Here is a 21,425-nt window from a genome sequence, read left to right on the forward strand (position 1 = left end):
CTGTTTACACAATTTCATAATTTGTTTTAAAATAACATTAAAAACTAAAAACTAAAATTAGTGCTAAATATTTATTTCATTTCCTATTAGCTAACCGATGTTTGATTGATAAATTCCAGGCAAACTTTTATACTGTAATATTATAGTATCCCTGTCGTTCATTTCAAACAACTGTTTAACCTTTTTATGCTGCAGGAAACTTTTGATGTCCGGCGTCCTACTGTTTAAGGCATTTCAAAAAAAATAATATATTTTAATAATGTTAAAATTAGTCCTTTCTTAATAAAAATTCAATAAAAATCTAATAAAAATATAAAAATCAACTAACATTGTTTACAACTTGGTACTGGGCCATAAAATCAAGGCTTTGCAGCATTCTAGTACTTGTTTATAAAAAAACAAAAGCTAAAACTAAATATAAAAACAACTAAAGGTTTATCATCATATCAAAGACGTATCATAATAAACTAAAATAATCAGTTTAAATAAATGTAAGCACCACAGTTTAAATTGAGCTAAGAATACATGTACTTGAATTTTTAAAACTTAATTTAATTAGTTTTGTATAATTACTAGATTATTTAGTCACCATTTTGTTTTAAAAGTTTTTTTCACTCAATTAACCAAACCTTCAGTTAGTACAAAATTAAAAATCAAAGTATAAAATTATGATTACCTTATGGCATAAAAACTTTAGCATTTAGATTTAAACACATAACAATTAAACATTAAAAAGTGGTTAAGAGCATAAGGCTTCGATGAATAAAACTTTTAAAGAAGCTTATTATATATTTAAAGTGAGTACAAATTGTAATGAAATTATTTAACCTTGTTACTTTTTTTTTCAGTTAAGCTATACTTGTTCGATCTTTAGGTTAAACGTTTATTGAGTTATCTCTTATCAAACTCTAATCATTCAGGAACCATTAGTTGACAAAAATGTCCAGAACGGTCAATTGTTTTCTAAACTAAACGTCATAATAAAAAAAACATTAGGGCGATAAAATAAGCTGAAATGTTTTGGGAACGGCGTCAAAACAACTAAAAGGTCGATTTATTTAATTAGGATTGTTTACTAAGGTTTGCTAGTGAAATTTGAAAAGTTTTTATCTTGACTGATCTTATGATTTATACCATGTATACTTTAACGAATAACAAATATTTGAACAAAAAAAAAATTTCTAACCTGACGTTAAATTAATAAAAGTGTTAAACACAATTATTCAACATTTAAATGTCACAATTTCATTTTATTGGGACACGTTCAAAATTCAACCGCGATCAGGATCAATCAAGTCAAATCCGAGAACCGCTTTCCGATCGAGGGTAAAGGTTCGAGTCGAGTCAAAGATAGTAACAAGCGTCGCAAATTAAATATATCACTCTAAGAAAATCTCCGATAGTAGGACTTTTTTATCTCAAATATAAATAAACATTTACAAAATTCTTTTCACAAATTATTACTTTTTCTAATGATTGGTTTTTTTATAATGTAAATATCAAAAATAATTTAAACAAAAATATTTTTAGTTTCATCATTAAAATTGTTGATTTATTATACAGCCACAAATTTATACTATGCAATTGTTTCTTTAGAAAAATACAGCCTATAATTTACAACTCATTTTTGGGACAAAACATGCACAAATAAATTTTTTGTTTTTCACTATAAATAAGACATTAAAATATTTCTCAAAAAAAGTTTTTTTTCTAAATTTTGATAATTAATTTCTAAAGATATTAAAATATTTAAGTCTGTTAAACCTTAAAGAACTTATGTATTAAATTTTTTTGAAAACTTAAACAAAAAACGAAATAGTCAGTGTATGATAAAGTTGAATGAATAAAAGATAAAGTTACAAAAGAATATTATTTTGTACTTTAAAAATTGTTTTATTCCTTTTTAAAAACAAAAATCTTCTCGGTCATCGAGTCGTACTCGACAGTTTGATATAATTTCTTTCTATTTTAGAAATATAAATTGAAACGAAACAGTTATAACGTTTTGTGTAAAATTATTAAACTGGTCAAAATCAAAATTTCTTCTGTAGACTTTGCATGACAGTTCAATAATAGATAACAATAACTTAAAAAATGTTACACGATTACTCTACATTAGAAAGCATGAAAACAAAGCTTTTTTGCTGACTCGGAAATTTTTCAACCCAGACTTACCCTATGGTTTAGATTTTGTTTACTTTTTCGAATAAAAATTATTTTAACAAATTAAAAGAAAATTCAATCATAATATTATATAAATTATATAATAAACTAATACGGTTCAAGTAGATTTTAATTTTAGGTTTTCTGCATCATATTTAAGACAATATTCTTGATATTTAGAATTATATGAGAGCTTCGCAATCTATTTACCCGAGCGTTACATTTTAAAACAAAGTTCATTCAGTATTCAGAAATATTGGTTTATGGAATCCTGGTAACCGTTTATTTTAATATAAATTTTTATTTTTTATTTTTTAATTCTACTTTTTTGTAAGGATTAATATGGCTATTAGTTTTTAATAATGACATCGAAACTCCTGTTAGAAATAGTTTAATTGAATTATTTTATTAAAAATTATAAATATATTAATTAATCATCTAGCTTTAACAATAGAATAATAATATTTAATTTATTTATTTAAAATAAAAGAATTTTGTTAATCTTATCGAAATATAAAAAATCTTATTTTCAAAAGTAAAGCTTATACACATAAAAGATTTAATTTCTTTCTGTTATAAAATTACTTATTTGATAATATTTTAAAAAGCCAATTTTGCTTGTAGATAGAAAAATAAACTCTAGAATTCATTTAGGAATGCCTGAATTATATGTGAATAAATTGTTCTGAAAATGAAAAAATCATAAATACACAGTTCTTAATGAAAACAAGTGTGGCTAAAAATTTTGTAGTTTTAAGTGTTTTATAGTTTTTATAAAGTTTAAGATATAGAAATTTTGGAAACTAAATAGTTATTATTCTAATTCCGTCTCTTATTTAAAGTATCTTAACTTTAATCAATTTCAATAATTAGTTTGTTTTTTAAGGTTTAAATTTATTTTCATATTTTTACTATATTGGTAAGAATGTTGTATACTTAAGTGTTATATCAAGATATTTTCTTTCTTAAGTTTATTAGTTTAACAATTTAATAAAAAAAAACTATCAACCTAACTAAACTTAATTAAAAAAAAGTTAATAGAATTGTACTGTTTGTTGTAAAGGCAAAAAAAAGAACATACTTTAAATAAGTATTTTATTGTTGTAAATTGGATTATTTTTGATTTTGTTTGTAATATTAAAGTTTGTACTGATTTTCTGGTCTCTGTTGTTAAAACTTAAGCATAATAATATTATAATGATGTTAAGTTATAGGTAAGTAGTATAAAACAAACCTTTTTATTAGGACTCTAATAATTATTAAAAGACACTTTTTGGTGTGCAGTAGCCTTTTTTATTTTAACCATTCTAGGTAAGTATTTTGTCAAGTTAAGCTTAATAATCTTTGAAATTATGTTATACAGTTTTTAATTGAAATTTTATAATTAGATTAAAAGATTTTACAAGTATAAAATAAACAAATATAAATATTTTTTCCCAGTTTTGGCAAGTAAATTTTAATCCCTATAAGTCATGTGCTTCCTTATTATAAATAAATAAAAAAGCTTCAATTCTGATTCTCAATTTTTACAAATAAACTTAATTTAATATTAATGTTTTTTTAAATAATTTACTAAATGAAATAACTAGTAGAAATAATTTAACACATTCCAAATTTTATTAGGTTTTGTTTTGATTAAAAAAAAGTTTGTGAACTATTGTGATGTATAATATTTAGAATTAAAAAAAAATGTTTTAAAGTATTTTTATGTTAACTTTAAAATAATAACATTTATAAAATCATTTGAGTTAAGTAATTTCTTGATAAAAATATTATAATTAAATTTTTTATTCTTCTATTTTTTTTATAATATAGATAATACAGCCTAGGATTGCCACACCTTTAGACTACTTAGAATAGTTTAGCAAAACTCAGGCTAGCTTAGAATTTTTTTTTACCTTCACTCTAATTTATTAACTTGTTTCTTAGAGAAAAAAAAAAGTTTAGTATTTAACAGACTTATGATTGGATTAAAATAGTTTTGGTTGAGATTTTGTGTCTAATTATTTTTTTTAAAGTTTTTTTTAATCATCTTATAACTCTGACTCAATCAGGCTATAATCCTTGATCTCAGGCTTAAACTTTTTTAGAATTCTCTTTTACCAATTTATTTTGAAAGTAATGTTTTTCAGCTATTAAATTTTTGTCAATAAAATTTTTTATGTTTTTATCCAAATTTAGTTTTGAGTTTTATAATTTTCTCAGGCTAGTCTAGTCTTATATAACTTAAATATTTTTATAGTATCTTGGCAGGATTTTACCTACACAGAGATCTAACTCTGTATGATTATTGAGTAAAGTACTGTTTGTACTCTTAAGACAAAAAAGTTTCACAGTCACTGTGTTTTGTGAATACAATTTTTTTGCTTATGTTTTTTTATTTAGTTCTAAAGAAGTCTCTAATAAAAGCGAATTATATCATACACATAAAACTTCGAACTTATATAGCTAATATTCTTAAATTTTAGATTACTACATTTAAGTAAAATATGCAAAATAATAATTCATCACGTAATGAAGTTTCACCACTTGAAAAAGCACCTTAAAAAGTGTTATACAGAAAACAAAGACTGGTAATATGAAGCAAAATGGTTCAACTTGTACAGCTACTACTAATCCGGGTTATGTCAAATCATGCAGAGAGAATGTCATAGCTAGCTACCAAATTGATAAAACAGGTTAGAACTATAGTAAATTATTATTTGTGAAATGCTTATCTAAAACTTAAAGAAAATTGTTTTAGCATATTTCTACATTTTTAATGTTATTTAAACTCCTCACGTATTGCAAAATCAAACTGACTAGTTTTATCTTGTTTGGTAAAATTTTTTTTTGGAAAATCTTAACTAGAATATTTTATTTATAATTTTAAAAAACCAGTTAGCTTAATTTACTTTTAATTTTTAATTACAAATCATGAGGTGGTCTTTATTACAAATACTTTAAATTTTACAGAAAACCTGGTTATAGACGACGAAAAACTCATACGAACAATGAAAGCTAACAGTATTTTATTGGACGAAGTTACGGAAGGTAAAATATGCAAGTTTATAAACACAAGGTTGGAATTAAACAATTGTGTTGTTTGTAACTACTCATCTGGTATTTTCAAGCTCACAACTTCGCGCGAGGAATTGATGCGCTTTATTGAACGATGTTTTCCAATTGTTGCTGAGATTAGAGATTTTTTAGAACTTGACTTTGTCTCACTTGTGAAAATACTTTCAAGCAGTGGTTTAAATATTGACTCGGAACTGCAAGTATTTAATGCATTTCATAGCTGGTTGTGTCATGACATAACTGAACGTAGGAAGTTTGCAAAAGAACTTTTGTTGACGGTTAGACTTTCGCTTCTATCAACTTCTGCATTAGAACAAATTTTAGAAAAAGTGTCATCTTTCAGCATTGATGATGAGTGTGTTAGCATTATGAAAACGATTCTCATGAACAAAAAACTGTTTAACTCAACAAGTTGCAACATTGAACGTAGATATTGCAACCAAACAAATTTTCACGTACTGGTTTGTGGAGGTAGAAAAATAAAAACATTTAAATCTGTCACTGATGTAAATTACTTTGATGCAAACAACGTTTCTAAAGCAAAGATCTTGCCGCAAATGGGAACCGCTCGAAGAGGTTGCAAAGTAGTTTGTAACAAAAGTGAAGTTTACGTGTTTGGTGGTTTGGATGAAAACGGTAGTTTTGTAAAGTCAATTGAGATGTTTTCACTTTCTACTAAAACTTGGAAAACTATATCCTGCTTGCAAAAAGACTGTGAGAATTTTTCTACTTTGTCTTTCATGGACACTGTATACATTATGGGCGGTCAAATCGAAAGGCGATTCACATCTACCTGTTTCAGGTTTTGTACAAAAAGTCATAAGTTAAACAAAATATCAAGCATGAACAAAGCAAAAATCAAAGCAGCTACTGCTGTATTTGAAGGAAGAATTGTCATATGTGGTGGATTAAGTAGAAATGGTGGATTTATTAATGAAACATTAAATATTGTTGAAGCGTACGACAGTGCAGCTGATACATGGTCTAAAATGCCAAACATGATCGGAAGTAGAAACAGTCACAAATCAATTGCGGTAAAAAACAAATTGTTTGTAGTTGGTGGATATGGGTTTAATACAAATAACTATGAAGTGTTCGATTCTATTACAAACAAGTTTACTTTGTTAAAACAGCCTCAACTTGATACTATAGATGATCTGTGTGACGTTAACGAAGTGATTGCAATTGGCAGCAAGCTGTTTGTTATTCGCAACTTTCGTAAGGTGATAGTTTACGACTTTGATAAAGATGAATGGTCACAAAAACCCTGTGGAGTAAAAACAAAATTAGCAGATTATTCTTGTGTCAGATTACCTGTTATTTATTAATAATAAGCATTGAAAGAACTCAATAAAAAACTAGAACCTTTTTTTTTTATTTTACAATGATTATGGGTCGATGTCAGAAATGCAAAGCGTCACTTTAGCACGGAAAGACACTTTAATACGGAATGTCACTTTAGCACAACGTTACTTTAGCACGGAGTAATATTTCAGCACCGCATAATGTTAGATATTTTGAAATGTTCATTTATTTGATGTTCGATTACTTAATTATTATTAAGAATAACAAAAAAAAATATTTCTAACACTTTTAAAAAAATCGCATTAAAAAAACTATAAATTAAATTTTTACTATTACATAGCGCTTTAAATTAAGCTGTTTCTTAAAGTTTCAAAATTATGAAAAAGCTAAAAATGGTAAAAAAATGTTAAGACAAGTTATTACCTATTTTTTAGTCTGTATATAATTTTTATATCATACAGATAATTATAAATAAAAAAAGTTACGAGACGCGTGCATGTAGAAATAGGAGGAATTTAACATATTTGTTTGTTAAAATATTTAAACCTATATGTATTTATAACGAAATAAAAAAAAAAAAGTAGGTTATGAAATTATCAGGGTTTGTGAAAACAAAGGTAAACTGATTATCAATATTTACTAACTTTGAATATTTACTTATCTCGATATATATCGCCTTATATTTTAACATCACTATTAAAGTTTAACCTTATTAAAATTGATTAAATGTATATTGCTAGGTTTGAAAAAATAAAATTCTGTCGAATATATGAAGACAAAGTAACAAATTATTTAAAAATAAAAGAAGTTGGCAAAGGTTGTAATTTCAACATTATTTTTTTTTTAGTTAAAACTTAAACTTGTAAAATTTAGCTTGTTAAAGTTTAGTTTACATATTGCATAGTTCTTTTTTAGATTTTTAGATATAGTAGTACAAATGTTGCTTAAGCATAGAAAAGACATTGCAAAATAAGTTATGTGCTAATTTGATGCCGTGCTCAAGTGTCACTCCGTGTTAAAGTGACATTCTGTGCTAAAGTGTCACTCCGTGCTAAATTGTCACACTGTGCTAAAGTGTCACTCAATGCTTTTCTGACCCTTTCCCATATCTATAATTTGAATACATAGCTTAAAAGTATAAACTAAAGTAAAGAATTCTTAAAAACCGTTTTTAGCAACATTATAATTAAATTTTACTTCAAGACTTCAAAAATAAAAATAACTTGATATATCTAATGTTTTAGCATTTAAATCTCAACAAATAACTTTTTTGTAAAATTTGTCAGAAAGTAAAAAATCTCTTAATTTATTTTATATATTAAATTTGTTTCTCTTTTCACAAAAGCTGTCTTATTGTGTTGATGTTATTTGAATTTATTTTATACAATATATAACGCATCTATTTGAACAAAATTTGTTTTTTTTACTAACTGCGTTTTATAAAAAAGGTAGATTTCTAAAGTCTGTTTTACAGTATAAAGTAACTTTCTCAAAGAACATTCTTAAAAATACTTAAAAATAAATTAGTAAAACACATTAGTTTACAAAGTAAGCTTGTTTATAAACTTGTTACATGTGTTTTTGTTTAGTATATTTAGTATTAATACTGTTTTTTGTGTTTTTAATTAGTTGTGTGTAACTTAAGTATTTTAGATCAACTGTAATTATATATATTTTCTTTTTTGTAAATAACTTCAAAAAAATAAACAATTATAAAGTTTAGACGAATTAATAATAACAAATTAAGTTTATTGTAAATTTATAGTAGAATACATCACATAATAAAATTATAATATATTTAAACGTTGGCAAGGTACAACCTGCATAAACAACTGCGTTAAATTATTGATATTAAAAAAAAATCAATACTTCTAAGTATTTCAAAATGTACACTTTATTTTAGCAAAAGTTATATTTTTATATTTTATATCAATTTAGTTTATTTTTAAATATATATATCATATAATGTTAAGTGATATTTATCTAAGCGAGTTGAAGCAAATAAAATCGAAAATTGTTCGGCAGATTAGTAATAATCGATAACTTCAAGCTACAGCTTTATAATAGTTTTTAATAGAATTTGTTGTAATTTAATGTACAATTTTGTTTATGTGTTGTAAACTAAAACAAGCGGTTGTTATGTTACAGTTTATTTTATGTGTTTACTAACCAATAGTATTATTAATATATCAGAAATGTTAGCTGAAAGTAATTTTAAACTAAACAAAACAGCTGATATTTTTTTTATAATAAAGAATCTAATTAACAGTATTTAGTTAATTAAAAACGATTAGAAATGTTTAGCTAGTTAGTTAAATCTTTCCTTAACTTTATTATTTTAAATTTTGTTTTCGGTTTTAAATTTAATTTTAAATAATTTAAGACCAATCACTTCGTGCAACTTGTAAAAATTTAAAATGTCCTCTTCAAACAGTCTTCAAAAATTCCTTGTGCAAGGTTAACAATTTTTCGTTTTCGGGAAGTTTTTTATTGGTAGGTCTACCACTAAAGATGTACTTGTTGCTCACTCAAAACCCAAAAAAAAAGCGGACATTGGGTTTATGTAAATGTAATCGAACCCAATAAATCCACAGTACTCGAAATAAATACTAACAAAACTTTGATGTATATTCTAACGTAGTTTAGTTAGCTCTAAATATCTTACAGAGTCTAAAAACAAAAGGTAAATTATGGCTTAGTTTTTGTTGTTTAAATTTCTGATATGAATTACATCAAAAGCGAAAAACATTATTTCTTTGTTGTCAATGGTAGCAAAAGCGGCTATTAGCTTTTTAGTACAAGAATGTGTCTTTTTATCATTAAAGAAATTACTTAAAAATGCTCCATATTTGTAGTAACAACTTTTGATACTCATGCTACGAATTTTTATTTCTGTTGGCTTTTTATGAAATTCCCGATTTTCTAAGTTTTTCTTTTATTTACCTTCTATCTCAGGGATCATCTGCCTTTTGTAACTCGCCGGCGAATTTTCTCAGAAAAGTCTGCTCGTGGGCCGCACAATTTAGGAATAAAGTCTTCTGGCGGCCGCAGTCATTTAAAAATAGTAATTTAAATACTAGAAAAATACTATTTTAAATCATTCATATAACAAAACAAGCTGTGAAATTTCTCATTTAAAGAGTATTTATTAAACTTAAAGCCTAGTTGTAAGTGTTTATTGCAAACTCTTTTATTTATATGTATTTTAACCATGTTTATTTAACTATAAAGTACCTCGCAAGCTGCAGATTTTAGCTTTGAGGGCCACGACCCCTGTTCTATGTGTTGACATAATTTGTCAGTTTTAAATGCTTTGAACAATTGATGAAATTTTAGTTAGAGATAAACAAAAGTTAAAAAAAAAAGAAATATACATGTTACATGTTTGAAATTACTTTTAGCAATTTTTCTATCTTAACTTTCCTGAATAAATTTTTTTTATCAAGTATAATTTATTACCACAATATTCAAAATAACTACTAACAATGTTTTGGTAAATTTTCTTACACAGTTTAGTAGGCTCCAAATATCTGACAGAATCTAAAAGTGAAAGGTAAATTATGTCTTTGTCTTTCTTAGTTAAGTATCTGAAATGAATCACGTCAAAAGTCAAAAAAAATATTATTTCTTAGTTTTCAATGTTGGCAAAAGCGACTATTAGCTGTTTAGTACAAGAATGTGTCTTTTTATCAACAAAAACGTTGCTTGAAAAATCTTTGAACTTGTAATTACAACTTTTGGTACTCAGACATCGAATTGTTATTTCTGTTGGCTTTTTATCAAAGTCGCATTTTTTTAAGTATTCGTTTAGCTTACCTTCTATGTGTTAACATAACTTGTCAGTTTTTCTGCCAGATATTTTTTATTAAGATAAGATCTGATAAGATAAGATAAGTTATGGTTCAGAAATTATCTTTTGTTTATCAGTTTTTACAGATATTAATTCTAACTGACTTTTTTCTAAGATAAAATAAAAAGTGCAATTAAGGTTTTAAATACATGAAATGCGACAATTTGTTTAGTTTTTGTCAATTAGGCGATTATTAAAACTAGTTTGTAAAATTTTTTTAGCAACCATACTTTAAACATTAAAAAGTTTATTCAAACAAGCATTTAACGAAGTTAAAATAAAATAATAAAAAATTTTGCTCCACTTTTAAGACGTTGTGTAAACAAATGATAGTTTGAATTTATTTTTATTTTTACGCGAATAAGTCGCTATAGAACTGTTTCATTAAAATCTATCTGTACTACATTTTTTTAGTTATCAAAATCTTAAATAATTTTGCTTCAAGTCAAAATTTATAGTGTATTAAAGAAAAATGACATATATATTCATGATTATAAAACTGTCTACTACTAATCTAACTGGCTAAATATTACTAACAGTTTTTTTTCAATATTGTTAGTTATATATTTTATAGTAATATTAGATTATTTTTGTTTAGAATATAAAATTAATCAAAGCTAACATTTCTGATTTTTTAATAATGATATTATTAGTTAGTAAACACATAAATCAAACTGTAACATAAAAAAGGCTTGTTTTATTTCACAACACATAAACAAAGTTATACATTAAATGACAACAAGTTCTATTAAAAGCTTTTATAAAACTGTAGTTTCAAGCTCTCTACAATTAAGGATCTGCCGAACAAGTTTTAATTTTATTTACTTCAACTCGCCTAGAAAAGTATTACTTAACATTATATGATATACCACAGATGTTTTTGTGTCAAAACTTTATTCCGACTAACGGCGTTTCACTGCTCTCAAATAAATTTAAGAACAAATCTACGGAGTCTCAAAAAAGCTTAATTTATATATTTAAAAAAAAACCTAAACTGGTATACACTTTGAGTAAAATAAAATGTAAACTTTGAAAAAGTTTGTATTAACCTTATTTATTTTTAGTTCAAAAAAGTTTTTTTTGTAGGTGGTACGTTGCCCACTTTTAATTTATAATATAAAACTACAGTAAAATGTATTTTTTATCAATAAATAGCATCACTTTTATTATCATTTGTTTTCTGTAAAAGTTATTTACTAAAAATTGAAACATATATAATTACGGTTAATCTAAAACATATAAGTTATTCACACTCAATTAAAAATAAATAAAATAATTTTAAAACTAAATACACTAAATAAAACAATAGAATAAGTTTATAAATTAGCTTTATTTGAAACTAATGTATACAACTAAGTTTGTTTTAAGTAATTTTTAGTTTATTTTTTGTAAACGTTACTATGTACTTTAAAACAGACTTAAGAAATTTACTTTAACTACAACATGCAATTCAGTAAAAAAAAAACAACTTTTGTACGAATAAATGCGTTTAATGTTGTAAATAAGTTCAAATAACATCATAAAAATATTACTTTTTTTTGTAGAAAGAGAATTAAATTTTTTATATAAAATAATTTTTTCACATTTTTTTAAATTACTCATTAAAGTTGACAAAAAAATTATTGTTCTTAATTGAAATTCTAAAACGTTAAGTATATTAAAAAAACTTTTCTATTAAAAGCTTCAAAATAAAACTTTTTTGAAAAACTTTTTAATTTAATTTATACTTTTAGGCTTTATATTTAAACTATAGATATAGGAACGGGTCAGAAAAGCACGAAGTGATATTTAGCAGAGAGTGACACTCTAGCATGGAGGGACACTTTAGCAGAGAGTGACACTCTAGCATGGAGGGACACTTAAGCAGAGAGTGACACTCTAGCATGGAGGGACACTTAAGCAGAGAGTGACACTCTAGCATGGAGGGCCACTTTAGCAGAGAGTGACACTCTAGCATGGAGGGACACTTTAGCAGAGAGTGACACTCTAGCATGGAGGGACACTTTAGCAGAGAGTGACACTCTAGCATGGAGGGACACTTTAGCAGAGAGTGACACTCTAGCATGGAGGGACACTTTAGCAGAGAGTGACACTCTAGCATGGAGGGACACTTAAGCAGAGAGTGACACTCTAGCATGGAGGGACACTTAAGCAGAGAGTGACACTCTAGCATGGAGGGACACTTTAGCAGAGAGTGACACTCTAGCATGGAGGGACACTTAAGCAGAGAGTGACACTCTAGCATGGAGGGACACTTTAGCAGAGAGCGTCACTTTAGCACGGATTTTTTTTTGAAATGTTATTTTATATGTACTTAAATAACATTTGTACTATTATGTTGATAAATCTAAAAACAAAATACGCAACATGTAAACTAAAGTTTAACATGCTTTAAATGTGTTACAAGTTTCAGTTTTAGTTAAAACTAAAATAAAAGTAAAATTACACTTAACTAAACAAAATAACATTTTAAACTAGAATAAAAAATATGAATGAAATTTTTCTATGGAATATTCACTAATGATGAGACGACTAAAACTAATATAACTTTAGTTTAAATTTAAACACTGTTAAAAACATTGAGTTGTTTTTTATTACCTAAAGTTTATCACTTTGGAAATTAATTACTTTAAGTTTAAAAACATTGGTACGGAGTGAAACTTTAGCACAGAGTGAAACTTTAGTACGGAGTGAAACTTTAGCACAAAGTTAAATTTTAGCACATAGTGACATTTTAGTACGGAGTGACACTTTAGCACAGAGTGACATTTTAGCACGGAGTGGAACTTTAGCACAGAGTACTTTAGCACAGAGTGACACTTTAGCACAGAGTGAAACTTAAGCACAGAGTGAAACTTTAGCACGGAGTGACACTTTAGCACACAGTGACACTTAGCACGGAGTGACACTTTAGCACGGAGTGACACTTTAGTACGGAGTGAAACTTTAGCACGGATTGAGACTTTAGCACCAAGTGAAATTTTTGCACAAAGTGACACTTTTGCGCGGAGTAACATTTTAGCACAGAGTAATTTTTCTCGGTTCTTTTTCTTTGCTTTTATAATATTTGTACAATAATTTTTTAAATGTATAAACACGAGCTTAGCAAGTTATAATTTAAAAGTCAGCTTTTAATGTACTACAAGTTTAGGCTTTAACTAAAAGTTCGTGTTAAAATGGTACTAACAGTAATTACTAAAACAAACAATAAGTTTTTACTATCAAGATAACAGAAAACTGAAAACCTTTTAATTCAACTCAGTATAAAGCTTTAACGAAATTAAACGTTTTAAATTTTTACTTTTATATTTTCAACATAAAACTATATATGTATAAACCTACCGATATTTACGAGCTATAAGTTTCCCAATTTTTTTAAATCAGCGTAGATTAGTTTTGATAAGTTTAAATTTTAGGGTAAATTTAAAAAATAAGTCGGAGAATTAAATTTTTAGATGTATTATAAGACAATTATTAGTAATTCAAATTAGAATTCAAATAGAATTAAAATAATATAAAATTTTTAATATTTAGTTAAGTTTATAGTAGTTTAACTACTATTTGAAAGTATTCTTTATTTATAGTACTATTTATTTATGAAGTAAAGTTTTTCTCTAAAAGTAAAGCCTACAAAGGATGTTTCTAACTACCTGCGAGTGATTTATTTTAGTATAAATGGTTATTTACTAAATAGGCTGCCAAGCTTAGTCATAATATTCCTCCTTAAAACTATAATTTTAAATTGAATAAATTTTGGTAAATAATTTCTTCTTAAGTTCACACTTTGAAGTTGCTAAAATGCTTAACAGGATGCAGGTTGCTTTAAGTTTAATTTTAAAAAGTTTGTTTAAAATAATTTATTGTTTGACTCAAAAACTTGACGATCGAGCTTCAGTTTCACTCCGTTCCAAAGTGACGCTGTGTTTTGTCACCCGTTTCTTCCCGTTCTCAAATTTACCCGTACGAAAATCATCTCGGTCATCGAGTCGTACTCCACAATTTGATATTATTTTTTTTCTATTTTAGAAATATAAATTGAAACAAAACAATTATAACATTTTGTGTTAAATTTTGAATTTGTCAAAATCAAAATTTGTTCTGTAGACTTTGCATGACAATTCAATAACAAATAACAATAACTTACGTAATATAACACGATTACTCTACATTGTGAGTGAAAGCGTGAAAACAAAGTTTTTTTTGCTGACTCGGAAATTTTTCAACCAAGACTTACCCTATGACTCAGATTTTATATAATTTTTCGAATAAAAATTATTTTAACAAAATAAAAAAAGATTCAATCATAATATTATATAAAATGTATAATAAACTAATACGGTTCTAGTAGATTTCAATTTTAGAATTTCTGCATCATATTTAAGATAATATTCTTGATATTTAGAATTATATGAGAGCTTCGCAATCTATTTACCCGAGCGTTACATTTTAAAACAAAGTTCATTCAGTATTCAGAAATATTGGTTTGTTGAATCCCGGTAACCGATCATTTTAACATAAATTTTCTTATTTTTTATTTTTTAAGTTCTACTTTTTTGTAAGGATTAATATAGCTATTAGCTTTTAATAATGACATCGAAAATCCTGTTAAAAATAGTTTATTTGTATTATTTATTAAAAAATATAAATTAATCATCTAGCTGTAACAAAAGAATACTAATACTTCAGCTATTTATTTAAAATGAAAGAAATTTGTTAATCTAATCGAAATATGAAAAATCTTATTTTCAAAAGTAGAGCTTTTACATATAAAAGATTTAATTTCTTTCTGTTATAAAAATACTTATTTGAAATTATTTTAAAAAGCCAATTTTGCTTTTAGATAGAAAAAAAAAACTCTAGAATTCACTTGGGAATGCCTGAATTATATGTGAATAAATTGTTCTGAAAATGAAAAATCATTAATACATAGTTCTTAATGAAAACAAGTGTGGCTAAAAATTTTGTAGTTTTAAGTGTTTTATAGTTTTTATAAAGTTTTAGATATAGACATTTTAGAAACTAAATAAATATTATTTTAATTCCGTCTTTAATCAATTTCAATAATTAGTTTGTTTTTTAAGGTTTATAAAATTTATTTTCATCTTTTTACTCTATTGGTAAGAATGTTGTATACTTAAGTGTTATATCAAGATATTTTCTTTCTAAAGTTTATTAGTTTAACAATTTAATTTAAAAAAAATTTATCAACCTAACTAAACTTAATTAAAATTAATTAAATTGAATTGTACTGTTTGTTGTAAAGAAAAAAAAAAGATACTTATATAAGTTTTTATTATTGTAAATTGGATCATTTTTATATTTTGTTTGTAATTTAAAAGTATTTTCTGGTTTTTTTTGTTAAATTTTAAGCATGAGAATATTATAACAATGTCAAGTTATAAGGTAAGTAGTATAAAACAGACCTTTTGATTTGGACTTTAATAATTATTAAAAGACACTTTTTGGTGTGCAGTAGTCTTTTTTATTTTAACCATTCTAGGTAAGTATTTTGTCAAGTTAAGCTTAATAATCTTTGAAATTATGTTATACAGTTTTAAATTTTAGAATTAGATTAAAAGATTTTACAACTATAAAGTAAACAGGTATAAGTATTTTTTCCCAGTTTTGGCAAGCAAATATGTGTGCCTATAAGTCATGTGTTTCCTTATTATGTATATAAAAAAGCTTTTTAAATTACTTTATCAATTCTAATTTTTAACTTTCTCCTATAAAGGTAAAACTATTTTAGTTTTAATGTTTTTAAAATAGTTATCTTAATAACAAAACTCAAAGAAATAACTAAGACATTCCAAATTTTATCAAGTTTTGTTTTGATTAAAACTTTTTTTAACTGATATGATGTATTATATTTAGAATTAGAAAGCATTGTTTAAAACTTTTTTTATGTTAACTTTGAAAATAATAACAATTATAAAATCATTTGAGTAAAGTAGTTTCTTGATAAAAATATTATAATAAAATTTTAAATTCTTGTAATTTTTTTTTCATTATATTGATAATATGGCCTAGGATTGCCACACACTTTGACTACACAGGATAGTTTAGAAAAACTCAGGCTAGCTTGAAAACTTTTCTTCAAACTAACTTTAACTTGTTAACCCTTTTTGTTTGTTTCTTAGAAAGTTTTTATTTTTATTTTAGTATTTTAATAACTTAGGATTGGTTAATAATAGTTTTAGTTTAGTTTTTGTATCTAAACACTTTTTAATCATTTTATAATTCTGATTAAATCAGGCTATAATCTTTAATCTCAGGCTAGTTTTTGAAAACTTTTTAGATTTGTTTTTATATTAATATTCTTTAAAAATATTGTTTCTCAGTTATATGATCTTTTTTAATAATATGTTTTAGGTTTTTACTCACATTTAATGTTTATTTAGTTTTAAATTTTCTCAAGCTAGTTTAATGAAACTTAAATAGTTTTCGGTTATTTTGGAAGGATTTTATCTTCACAGAGACCTGACTGTGAAAGATTATTAAGTCATAAACTAGTTGTACTCATAAAACAAAAATGTCTTTATGTATACTTATTTGTATTGTATTGAATACAGCTTTGTTTATATTATTTTAGTTGTAATGTAGTTCTTATACAAATTAAACAAAGTTAAGTACTAATTTATAACTAACAATAAAAGCTTTAACTCAATATTGATTTCTTATGCACCATAGCAAAGTTGGAAATGTGGCGATAAATACGCGGTAGAAAATTACTGAAGCATGAAATTTAAGTTATACAAAGTAAAAAAAAAAAAAAGTTAAACATGTTGAAATTCTGAAATAAGATTTGGTTGTTTTTCTATTTAGTTTTCATTGAAAAAAGCTTCTTTAAATATATTTTTTGAGTATCATAATCCAATAATATATCATTAAAAAATCAGCCCTAAAAAAACTTTCCTGTGAGTCAAGTCCGCACACTGAATAACTTGTTTTTCCGTTAATTGCACTGATATATAACAATTTACATAACTTGAAATGTTTTAGTTAAAAAAAATTAGGATTTTTAGAACTATTAGTTGTGACAACGAGCGTGAACTTGAATTAAATGGCTATTTTTGTATTGTTTTTTTTTTAACCAAACTTTAAAACCAATCATTTTTAAATTTTTTAATGCTAACTTGGAGCTTTAATTTATATTCTAAAAAAAATTCTTTTGCTTTGCTTTTTACAATAGTTTTCATCGAATTGGAGTTTGACTTTTGTAGGGGGCTCTTTAAAAATTTTGAGATATTTTCTATTATTTTAACTTTACAAGTTTTTTTTCTAAATAATGTTATTTTTTTTTAATTTGTTCTAAAATATTTATTAAACTAAGTTTAGAACTGTCCAATATTTTTTTATACCATAAGCCTAAATTAATTTTTTAGAAAATTTCCATTTTTGCACGATTTTCGATTTTTAGGTTCACAGACCTGTATGCATTTTTTTTTATTTTTATTAAGTTTTATATTAAATAGACTTATATAGTTAAGTTTCAAGATGTAATTATATTTTTTTCCCAATTTATTATTGTATTTTGAATATTTGACATATAAAGTTTCACCTATATTGTTAGCAGAGGTATATGAGGGATTTCTTGCTCAAGTGCTAAGAGTCTAGGTAAAACTTGTATGGGTCATATATTTATAAAACAATAAATAATTGGGTAAGAAATATATTTACATTATAAAATTTAACTATACAAGTCTATTAAAAGTAAAACTTATTGAAAAAAAAAATTTTTGCATACAGGTCTGTAAACCTAAAAATCGAAAATCGTGCAAAAATGGAAATGTTCTGAAAAATTTATTTAGGCTCATGGTATAAAAATATTGGAAAGTTCTTGTGAAAAGCAGGCAAAAGAAATTTTTTTAGAATAAAAAAAAAGTTAGCGTTTAAGAACTTGAAAATAACTCGTTTTGAAGTTTAGTTAAAAAGAAAAATTACAAAAAAAAATCATTCAAGCCAAGTTCACGCTCGTGTTGTGAGATTTTACTTTGAATTGCTTTTTACTTAAGTCGTAGATGATAACTGAATGTTGTTTAAATAGATTTTTGTTGTTTTTGTAATAAATATGCTTATTATACTAAAATATTTTAATTTTATAATTTTAAAACTCCTAAATTGATCTTAAGTAAATAACTACTAAACTTATGTCTTAAATTTTTTGATTTCACGTTTTATTTATTTAATGCTTTTTTTTTGATTACAGTAAAGAAACTGGTAACTGAATCGTAATACCTAGTTTAAGTAAACAAAATAACCTAAATTTTCATTTAGTTAATTAACACAGCTAATGTTCATAAATTTTAGATTACGACCGTAAAGTAAAAATATGCAAAATAATAATCTATCACGTAATAAAGTTTCACCACTTGGAAAAGCACCTTATAAAACTGACATACATAAAACAAAGACTGGTAATATGAAAGAAAATGGATCAACTTGTACAGCTACTACTAATTCGGATTATGTCAAATCATGCAGAGAGAATGTCATAGCTAGCTACCAAATTGATAAAACAGGTTAGAATTATAGTAAATTATTTTTTGTGAAATGCTTATCTAAAACTTAAAGATAGTTATTAAAGCATACTTCTACATTTTTAATGTTATTTAAACTCACGTATTGCAAAATCAAACTGACTAGTTTTATCTTATTTGGTTAAAATTTTTTTTGAAAAATCTTAACTAAAATATTTTATTTATAACTCTTAAAAATAATATTTTAAACCCACCAGTTAGCTTAATTTACTTTTAATTTTTAATTACAAATCATGAGGTGGTCTTTATTACCAATACTTTGAATTTTACAGAAAACCTGGTTATGGACGAGGAAAAACTCATACGATCAATGAAAGCTAACAGTATTTTATTGGACGAAGTTGAGGAAGGTAAAATATGCAAGTTTATAAATACAAGGTTGGAATTAAACAATTGTGTTGTTTGTAACTACTCGTCTGGTATTTTCAAGCTCACAACCTCGCGTAAGGAATCGATGCGCTTTATTGAACGATGTTTTCCAATTGTTGCAGAGTCTAAAGATTTTCAAGAACTGGACTTTGTCTCACTTGTAAAAATACTTTCAAGCAATGGTTTAAACATTGACTCAGAACTGCAAGTATTTGATGCATTTCATAGCTGGTTGTGTCATGACATAACTGAACGTAGGAAGTTTGCAAAAGATCTTTTGTTGACGGTTAGACTTCCGCTTTTATCAGTTCATGCTTTAGAACAAATTTTAGAAAAAGTGTCATCTTTAAGCATTGATGATGAGTTTGTTAGCATTATGAAAACGATTCTCATGAACAAAAAACAGTTAAACTCGACAAGTTGCAACATTGAACGGAGATACTGCAACCAAACAAATGTTCACGTACTAGTTTGTGGAGGTAGAAAAAAAGGAACATTTAAACCTGTCACTGATGTAAAATACTTTGATGCAAACAACTTTTGTAAAGCAAACTTCTTGCCGCAAATGGGAACCGCTCGAAGAGGTTGCAAAGTGGTTTGTAACAAAGGTGAAGTTTACGTGTTTGGTGGTTTTGATGAAAACGGTAGTTTTGTAAAGTCAATTGAGAAGTTTTCACTTTCTACTAAAACTTGGAGAACTATATCCTGCATGCCTGATGATTCTGAGCTTTATTCTTCTTTGTCTTTCATGGACACTGTATACATTATGGGCGGTCAAATCGAAAGGCGATTCACATCTACCTGTTTCAGGTTTTGTACAAAAAGTCATAAGTTGAACAAAATATCAAGCATGAACGAAGCAAAAATCAAAGCAGCTACTGCTGTATTTGAAGGAAGAATTGTCGTATGTGGTGGATTAAATAGAAATGGTGGAATTGTTAGTGAAGCATTAAATATTGTTGAAGCGTACGACAGTGTAGCTGATACATGGTCTAAAATGCCAAACATGATCGGCAGTAGATACAGTCACAAATCAGTTGCGGTAAAAAACAAACTGTTTGTAGTTGGTGGATATGGGTCTAATAGAAATAACTGTGAAGTGTTCGATTCTATTACAAATAAGTTTACTTTGTTAAAACAACCTCAGCTTGATACTACAGATGATCTGTGTGGCGTTAACGAAGTGATTGCAATTGGCAGCAAGCTGTTTGTTATTCGCAATTTTCGTAATGTATTAGTTTACGACTTTGATAAAGATGAATGGTCACAAAAACCCTGTGGAGCAAAAAAAAATTAGCAGATTATTCTTGTGTTAGGTTACCCGTTATTCATTTATAATAAGCATTGAAAGAACTCAGGGAAAAATTAGAACCTTTTATTTTATTTTACAATAATTATGGGTCGATGTCAGAAATGCAAAGCGTCACTTTAGCACGGAGTGATATTTCAGCACCGGATATTGTTAGATATTTTGAATTGTTCATTTACTTGATCTTTAATTAGTTAATTATTATTAACAAATAAAATAAAAGCAAAAATTAGTTCAAACACTTTTAAAAGTATCGCCTTAAATAACTACAAATAATTTTTTTACTAGTAGCAATTTCAATTAAGCTGTTTCTTAAAGTTTTAAAATAATGAAAAAGCTAAAACGGGTAAAAAAATGTTAAAACAAGTTTTTAACCTTTGTGATAGTCTATATACAAATTTTAACAACACATAGATAATTAAAAAAGAATTACGAGACGCGTGCATGTAAAAACAGGATGAACTTAACATTTTGTTTGTTATAATAATAAGAGTTCTATGTATAAGTATAGTAAGAGCTTTTTTAAATGAAACAAATAAATTTTTAGTTAGCTATAAAGTTGTCCTAGTATGTAAAAAAACATAGGTAAACAGTTCATCAATATTTAATAACCTAAATGTATATCATCTTTTGTTTAAGTTTACGTTTAAAATTTAACCTGAATAAAATTATTAAAAGCTTCGAAAAAAGTTTTAAGAAACTTAGAGCTTTCATATTTTGTTAGGTTAAAAAAAAAGTCTATGTCGTAACATATGAAAAAGACAGTATGAAAAAATTTAAAAATTATATACTAAAACAAGTTGATAAATTGTGTAATTTTACTTTTATT

At 25.6% G+C, this 21,425-nt stretch overlaps 2 protein-coding genes across 2 annotated transcripts; both read left to right on the top strand.

Annotated features, from left to right (window-relative positions):
• The first annotated feature begins 5,156 nt into the window (after positions 1 to 5,156).
• Positions 5,157 to 6,551, top strand: LOC145840736 (kelch-like protein 38). The gene has a single exon (XM_082948062.1). The coding sequence runs from the start codon at positions 5,157 to 5,159 to the stop codon at positions 6,549 to 6,551; it is 1,395 nt and encodes a 464-aa protein (XP_082804188.1).
• A 12,249-nt stretch (positions 6,552 to 18,800) lies between these two features.
• LOC145840738 (kelch-like protein 38) lies at positions 18,801 to 20,584 on the top strand. The gene is made up of 2 exons (XM_082948064.1): positions 18,801 to 18,900; positions 19,191 to 20,584. The coding sequence occupies exons 1-2, from the start codon at positions 18,801 to 18,803 to the stop codon at positions 20,582 to 20,584; spliced, it is 1,494 nt and encodes a 497-aa protein (XP_082804190.1).
• Positions 20,585 to 21,425: the final 841 nt, after the last annotated feature.

Source organism: Thalia democratica, chromosome 7 (genome assembly GCF_965202585.1).
Source record: "Thalia democratica chromosome 7, ktThaDemo2.hap1.1, whole genome shotgun sequence".
Classification (NCBI taxonomy): Eukaryota; Metazoa; Chordata; class Thaliacea; order Salpida; family Salpidae; genus Thalia; species Thalia democratica.